The 7571-nt window shown below is 27.3% G+C and overlaps 2 protein-coding genes and 1 pseudogene across 2 annotated transcripts; 1 reads left to right on the plus strand and 2 right to left on the minus strand.

Moving 5' to 3' along the window:
• Nucleotides 1-914: 914 nt before the first annotated feature.
• Nucleotides 915-2615, plus strand: LOC113382095 (3-hydroxyacyl-CoA dehydrogenase type-2-like). Its single transcript, XM_026620653.1, has 5 exons — nucleotides 915-1038; nucleotides 1181-1345; nucleotides 1495-1659; nucleotides 1898-2135; nucleotides 2375-2615. Exons 1-5 carry the CDS (start codon nucleotides 1030-1032, stop codon nucleotides 2563-2565), a joined length of 768 nt encoding a protein of 255 aa, XP_026476438.1. The 5' UTR covers nucleotides 915-1029; the 3' UTR covers nucleotides 2566-2615.
• Nucleotides 2616-2742: 127 nt separating this feature from the next.
• On the minus strand, nucleotides 2743-5061 carry LOC113382100 (E3 ubiquitin-protein ligase RNF14-like). Its single transcript, XM_026620658.1, has 8 exons — nucleotides 4899-5061; nucleotides 4755-4841; nucleotides 4324-4480; nucleotides 3885-4254; nucleotides 3519-3677; nucleotides 3259-3452; nucleotides 2985-3157; nucleotides 2743-2907 (listed from the first exon to the last, which is right to left on the minus strand). The coding sequence occupies exons 1-8, from the start codon at nucleotides 4995-4997 to the stop codon at nucleotides 2743-2745; spliced, it is 1404 nt and encodes a 467-aa protein (XP_026476443.1). The 5' UTR covers nucleotides 4998-5061.
• Nucleotides 5062-6515: 1454 nt separating this feature from the next.
• Nucleotides 6516-7528, minus strand: LOC113382102 (annotated as a pseudogene).
• Between the last annotated feature and the right edge of the window lie 43 nt (nucleotides 7529-7571).

The raw sequence follows: 7571 nt of genomic DNA on the forward strand, positions 1-7571 counted from the left end.
TAAGCTTAACGCATGTTTTCTAAACGCATCATTTCACAATAACACATTATTCAATCGAATTTTGCATGAATGTTATTAATCGCTTTGTATGATCGTAGCTGTCAAATTTGTTTAACTACTGTCAAAGGCCGCACAGTGACAGTCGTAATGCCAACCTAAGAAACGAAAACAACTGAAATACAAAGCCCGCTAAAATATAAATTTATGAAAAAATAACACATAAAATCTAACATTATAAAATTCATAATAAAATTTAAACAAATAAGAAGTAAATTCATTAATGTTTTATCATATAAAATTTTATATCATATAAAAAAATTATAATATTTAAAATAATAAGTAATTACAATCCTAATTTAAAATATTAAGTAATTATAATCTTCATTCACATAAATTATATTTTGTAAATACTTTTACCTACAAGCAATTTAAATTTGACTAACTATTTAAAATTTGCTATTAAATGCTTATTTATCTATGATTTAAGAAAAGAACACTATATAAATTTTGTAAACACCGCCACACTCTGTTTTCCAAAGCAGACAGGGCATTTCTATCTAGGAAATCGAAATTCAGTAATCATTTTCGATTAAATTGAATTAATTACTATTGAAATAATTAAAAATGGCTAGTATTATGTAATATATACGTAATTACTTTTGTAATAATTATTTTTATAAAGATTGGTTTTCATTTAAATTCAAAAATGTAATTGCGAGTTTCAATATTTCAAAAAAATTAAATCAATTATTTGATGAATATTTTCCTAAATATTTCAATTGTAAATTTACGTGTGCAGTTATGCATCGATTATGCTTTATTAATTTTAATTTATTCAACCAAAACAAACTATCAAAAGCAATGAAGTTTGACCCTGTTTATTGTCAAAGGTCTTTGGCTACTTTGGAATATCACGCGGTCAAAACAATGTCATTCAAATTTTGTAAAATATTATCTTGAAAAGACACAGATTAGATTTCATTTTATATATTTTATATTCACAACAATTTTTTCAAATCATCTCTCAAAATGTTGAAGGTGGGATAATATTTTTGTACTATCGAACAAACATAAAAGTTTGAATTATAACCTAGTTATAGAGCATCTAAATAATTTAATAATATTTTTAAATTGTTTTTTCATCCTTTGTGGCTTGAAATTTAATGTCATTTCTTTTCAGGGCGTTGTAGGTCTTGTTACTGGAGGTGCTTCTGGTTTGGGAAAGGCCACTGTGGAGCGAATTGTGCAACAAGGTGGCCGAGTAGTTTTATGTGATTTACCTAAATCAAGTGGATCTCAAGTAGCTAAAGATATTGGAGATAATTGTTTATATGCACCAGTTGATGTAAGTATTTCAGAAGTAGATCATTTTTAGAAAAACAATAGAGTTTATGCAGTTTTGAGATGTATATATGTATTATTGTAATTTTTCAATATCTAAGAAATCTTGGCCTAAATATTTGCACGTCCAACTAACTTACATTTTGTTATTAGGTCACATCTGAAAAAGATGTTGAGGAAGCAATAGCATTAACTAAAGAAAAATTTGGTCGCCTTGATGTTGCTGTAAACTGTGCTGGTATCGGTGTAGCATTTAAAACATATAATTTCAATAAGCAGTTGCCTCATAAATTAGAAGATTTTACAAAAGTTCTAATGGTAAGTAAGAGTCAGTATTATTTAAAAATTTGAATGTAATGAAATCAACTTCTTACAAAAAGATGAAACAATTCTCATTTAACCGGCTTTTCTAAGAATCGCTTTGCGTTTATTATATGAATTTTTCTTAGAAGAATTAGATTATTTAAAAGCAGTAACATTATCTTAATGATTTTTAAAAAATTTGTTGCTTTACAGTTCTCGAATGCTCTTACATTTTTCATCATTAATTGAATAGGTTAATACTGTTGGAACCTTCAATGTAATTCGATTGTCTGTTGGATTGATGGGAGTAAATGAACCTAATAAGGATGGTCAACGAGGAGTGATTGTAAACACAGCAAGTGTTGCTGCTTATGATGGACAGATGGGACAAGCTGCTTATTCTGCGTCCAAAGGTGCTATTGTTGGAATGACACTGCCTATTGCTAGAGATTTAGCGAGTCAAGGCATTCGAGTGGTCACTCTGGCACCAGGTATTACTGGAAATACGATTATTTAATTCTGAGAATTTTAATTTTTAACGAAAGAGAGTCTTCAAAGAATATTATAAGAAAGTAATTGCAATATTGAAGTTCTATAATTTTAAGACAACTTCTATATTGTTATAAATTTTAGACTGTTTTCCTGTTTATTTCAAATGAAGAGTACAAGAGCTACTATTTAATGAGAATTTATAAATAGCATACCTCTTCTTAGGCAATTTTTTTTTAAGGTTTATTCAACACACCACTTCTACAACAACTTCCAGAGAAAGTAAGAGCATTTTTGGCAAAAACTATTCCATTTCCTCAAAGACTTGGAGAGCCCTCTGAATTTGCTCATATGGTACAAACAATTATTGAAAATCCTCTTCTAAATGGTGAAGTGATTCGAGTTGATGGAGCTTTAAGAATGCAGCCTTAATTGAAAGACTACTTTTAAATAGTGTTCATTATGAAAATATATTTTTTAAACATAGGTCTTTTTACATTTATACAATTTAATATAAATATAGGAATTATCTATTTATACAAATAAATTAAATAAAATTGTTAAAAATATAGTATCAAAAAATAAAATATTGTTAAACATTTCATCTACTTAATCATCTTCAGTTCTTTCATGCGGAAATAATTTATTATAACATCTTGAAGCAGGATTTGCAAAATGATCATATGGATCACCTCTGTCTAAAACTGAAGAACATAAATAGCAAAAAAATGTCTGGCATCTGTTACATGTCATCTTATTGCATCCCTCCGATTTCTAAATTATTTATGTTAATTATAAATATATGTATTTTGTCATATATAAATATTAGGAAATAAATTAATGTAAGCTACCTCTATTTGAACTCCACATTTTGGACATGGTTTCGTGCTATTGTTTATAGTTTCTTCAGAAGCATGATCTTCTAATAACCTTTTAATATACTTTTCACCATACCTTTTATTTATTTCTTGTCTATATTCATCGGTTCCGTTTTGATATTTTTCAATGACAGCTAATCTATCCTCTGAAAAAAACGCATTTAATAAAAATATGTTCAAATATATATTGTATTTCACGAAAATCTTACTACACACATTTTTAGATATATCTCTACATAACACTCACCTTGTTTTAATTTGCAAGGTTCCACACCGTGATATACCCTTTTGCAAAGTACACAAAAAGAATATAAGCAATTTGGACATGAGGCAACGGCTTCAGATGGGTCGTAAGTAACAGGATATTGGCAAACTACTCTTGGGCAATATATAATATCCATCATCGTATCTAATGTTTGACTAAGCATAAGCTTTTCAAATCTAGAAAAAATTTCAATTATAAGAGAACAATTAACAATTGAATTATTAATGTTATTCTAAACTTACTTGAGAAAGTTTTCTTGCGAAATTAAATTCTTGATTTGAGCTATGCTGATTTCTTGCTTGCAATTTATTGCTGGACAAGTAATGCCAATGACATTACCATCTTTAATTTTTGTTAATAAATATTCTGACACACATAATTTACAAAAAGCATGGTCACAGCTATAATCAAAGTATAAATTTAGATTATAATAATTATTATTTCAAACCTACAGATCTCATTTTTGAATTGAAATTTAAATATTATTAATTATAATATTTCACTAAACTTTCCAAATGATTACTTATTAATTAATCAGCAAAATCAAATAGTATTCAACTTAAGTATAAACTAAAATCCAAATTTCTAATCTGAATGAAATATATTACCTGAATTTGATGCAATGTGCTCCTGAATTGGATACAAAACATATTTCACAAAATACATATGTTAAATTAAATTCTTCTAAAAGACATTTTTCATTATATTCTTTCAAATTAGTGATGAGCATGTCTATACTTCTATCGATTAAAACTCTTGAATCTTTTGAAGTTTTTTGAGAAGAAAATGATATATCTATTTTCTCGGTATTGTTTATTTTATTCTCTTTTTCATTATCAACATCTGAGTCATTTGTGGTGATCGGAGATTTTTCAGAATTTGTTTTTTTCCTTTGAGTTATATTAATTTCCTTAATTTGTAAAAATGTCATGGTTTCATGTTTCAAAAACTGCATCCATTTATACAAAACTTCTTCACCTGTTGTAATAATATATAAATAATATCTTCTACAAATAAGCTTAATTTATTTATTATCATTAGTTTTACCTGGATCCGTATTCCAAATTTCATCTAAATAATCACAAAGCTTTATCAACTGTTCATGTGTAAGCCAGTTACAACTAATAACAAATTTCGGAGACACAGATTTTGGATAATCTTTAGGCAATTGAAAATTCAGCCTTATTGGTGGTAAATAGGAAACCTAAATAGATTCATGAGCAGACTTTAAACTAACTTTAATAATAAAATAATTAATAAAATCTTTGCTTTTAATCTTTGGTGGTTGGCTTAAAGAAAGAGAATGTCCTTAATTCAATCAATTTGTAATAGAATTATAAAAATTATAATGTCAATTCGAATAGAATAATCTATAGCAAAAAAATATTATAATTTTTATTTAAATTTTCTTTGTTCAACTTAAATAAAAAATATATAGTATCTTAAATAAAAAATTCATAACCTCCAAAAAAACTCACCGTTATTGAAGATGTTTTATGTGATTTGGGATCAACAAAAAAGACTTCAATTGGCGATGAATCCACGCATATATCGGCATATCCGACCTAATAAATAAAAAAATTTAAAATACTCCATATGATATATATGGACATAAAACTTACAGGAATTTTGTCAGGAATAGAATAAGAAAACTCATTCTCCCCACATATGCTTTCTAAAGTAGATAATTCGTCACACTGTCTTTCTTGATTCTCATCCATATTAGAAATAATTATCTTTTAAACAATCTGTATAACGATATATAAAAAGTTATAAAATATAAAATACCATCATATTGTGCAATATTGAACTGTCAGCTAGCTGTCAATTCATATTGTAACTGTCAATGATATATTCTTACCGATGAATAGAGGGAAACACCATTTAATTTTTTTGTGTAACGGCCAAATATATTATTTTGATTGCTTTTTCACTGTTCATTATTTTTTTGTTGGGAAATGGGAAGTCTTTGTGTAGGTATTTCTTTTATTTGAATACTTCTTACAGACCAATATAAAATATATAAATTAACGACGCGATTCGTCATGCATCAATTTTGAACTAATTTTAAATTGCGCTAGAATCCACTTTCATTTCATATTAATTTAAATGTTCAATGTTCACTAATGTAAATTTTTTTAATTAGTAATTGATATAAATGCGTTATCTTGCCAAGTCTTAGGCATTGAGAAACAAATTTTTATATTTTGTGTCTCGTCAATATTTTTGGGGTGTATTTATCTTTTTATTTTCGGGTTTTTAATCTTGTTCTTTTTGGAATTTCTAGTTGGTCGTAGAGTTGAGCGCGTCCTGCAGCAGTCATAGATCTTGTGACGCGGGTGCTCGGAATTTTGGCATAGTCTACAATTCTTTTCAACAAAATGAAAAAAATCAAGAAAATACAATTATTCGCTTCATTATTCAGATAAGTTTTATAATTTAAAATTAAGAAATGTCAGTTACCTTTGAGGGTGTGGTTTGTGCATCAGAATTTGAGTGAAAGTTTGAGTTTGAGTTTGAGTTTGAAGTGTCTAATGTCAGTTGTTCTGAATGGATAATGTGATTCGCACATTTTCTGGATCGATTCCGAAAAAAGTTTGTGATACTTAATACTATGAATATCAAAACTGTTCCACCAAATATTGTTTTGATTAAACAATTTGGATCAGTACTACTTGAACAATATAGAAAATTATTTGAGTTCATATTAGAAAGCAAAAGTAATTATAAAAGTAGAAAAAAACAAAAGTATATTCAAATCATGACAACCAAGCAAAAATAAACCTTTAGCGGTAGTAAATATTCTGGTCACGTGACAATACTTTGGCGCTGCAGTTGCACGTCAAACGATCCCGCCATTTAAATTTTTGCGTTTCATAATTTTAAAATTATGAAACACGCGCACTTCATTTGAACTTAATTTTCCATATATCGACATTGAATTAAGAAAATACTAAATATATAGATATTAGTTTAAAATACCAGTGTGATATGTGTAAATTATATCTAATGCAAACGTTTTTTTTTGTTAAGATGTTTGTATATTTACTGAAACCAGCTTGACCTAGTGGGAATCATGTATGAAGAGCTAGCAATCGATGTGAGTTAATGTTAATAATAGTTGCTATTAAAAGAGTAATTGCGAACATCATATTTATTTAAACAAATATTTTATAATAAACATCTTTGAATATAATAAATAATTAATAAATATTTATATTAAAACATTATACCACTATGTGATGTAATCTTATAACTCGACTTATATAGTATGTGCTACCTTTTTTTCTTGATTGTTCTGAAAGTTTCCAGTTCATTTATGCTCGTTGATAATCTAAAATATTTATCAATATAATTTTAACTTGATATTATGACAGAGTTGTAATAAATTGTTTTGTCCTATTTACCTTCCAAAAGCATTAAATAGTGATACAATTTCAGTTCTTTGTAATTGAAATTTACTTCGTCCCAAAGTTACCAAATCTATTCCTAAACAAAAATAGTTATATTGTAAAGTACACATATTATTATTACAAAATAAAAATCACCATTATTACCATATTCATCAAATGAATCAAATTTTCCAGAGAATAAAATTTTTAATGCTGTTCCTAATCCTTGAACTTGAAGCTTTCCCCAAAGCTTACACTTGTCACAACCCACACAGTCCATTATACGAGAAATATTTTGAAAATGATGTTGGAATTCTTTTTTAATTTTGTTGTGTGACCATTGAACATAGTACGTTCATTAAAGGAGTAGGAAAAGACCTGTAATAAAGTAGAAATAGAAATAATATTGCTTGATATTAAAAATTATATATTAAATATGTAAGCCTAAATAAATGGCTATAGTTAGTATATTGTACCAAAAAGTCATATATAGGTACTTACTGAACCACTTTTAACAAATCGGTAATAGCTGCTTTTACATCTTTATCCTCTGATTCATTGCCAGTAAAATACTCTTCTCTTAATAAATAAGGTGCAGCTTTTGATAAAGCTCTTAATTCTACTAAGTATATAAAATATAAATTTCTTAACCAATGAGGCCCTTCACCATTGGTATAATCTGGATGAAACGATGCCTAAATTCTTCTATATTAGGGCCCCAAAGTCCAGTTGTAGGGCCAACAAACCCTGGTTGTTCCTTATCTAAATAAATATATACAAATAATTATATTATAGAGATATAATAAATATTTTTACACTTTACCTGATAATAAGTAATTAGCACATAATGAATATTTATACTAGTGTGGCAACCCTGACAGTACTCTATAAAATGCTCTTTTC

Source organism: Ctenocephalides felis, unplaced genomic scaffold (assembly GCF_003426905.1).
Source record: "Ctenocephalides felis isolate EL2017-DRISC unplaced genomic scaffold, ASM342690v1 CF-g0.4_SCAFFOLD_03273, whole genome shotgun sequence".
Lineage (NCBI taxonomy): Eukaryota > Metazoa > Arthropoda > Insecta > Siphonaptera > Pulicidae > Ctenocephalides > Ctenocephalides felis.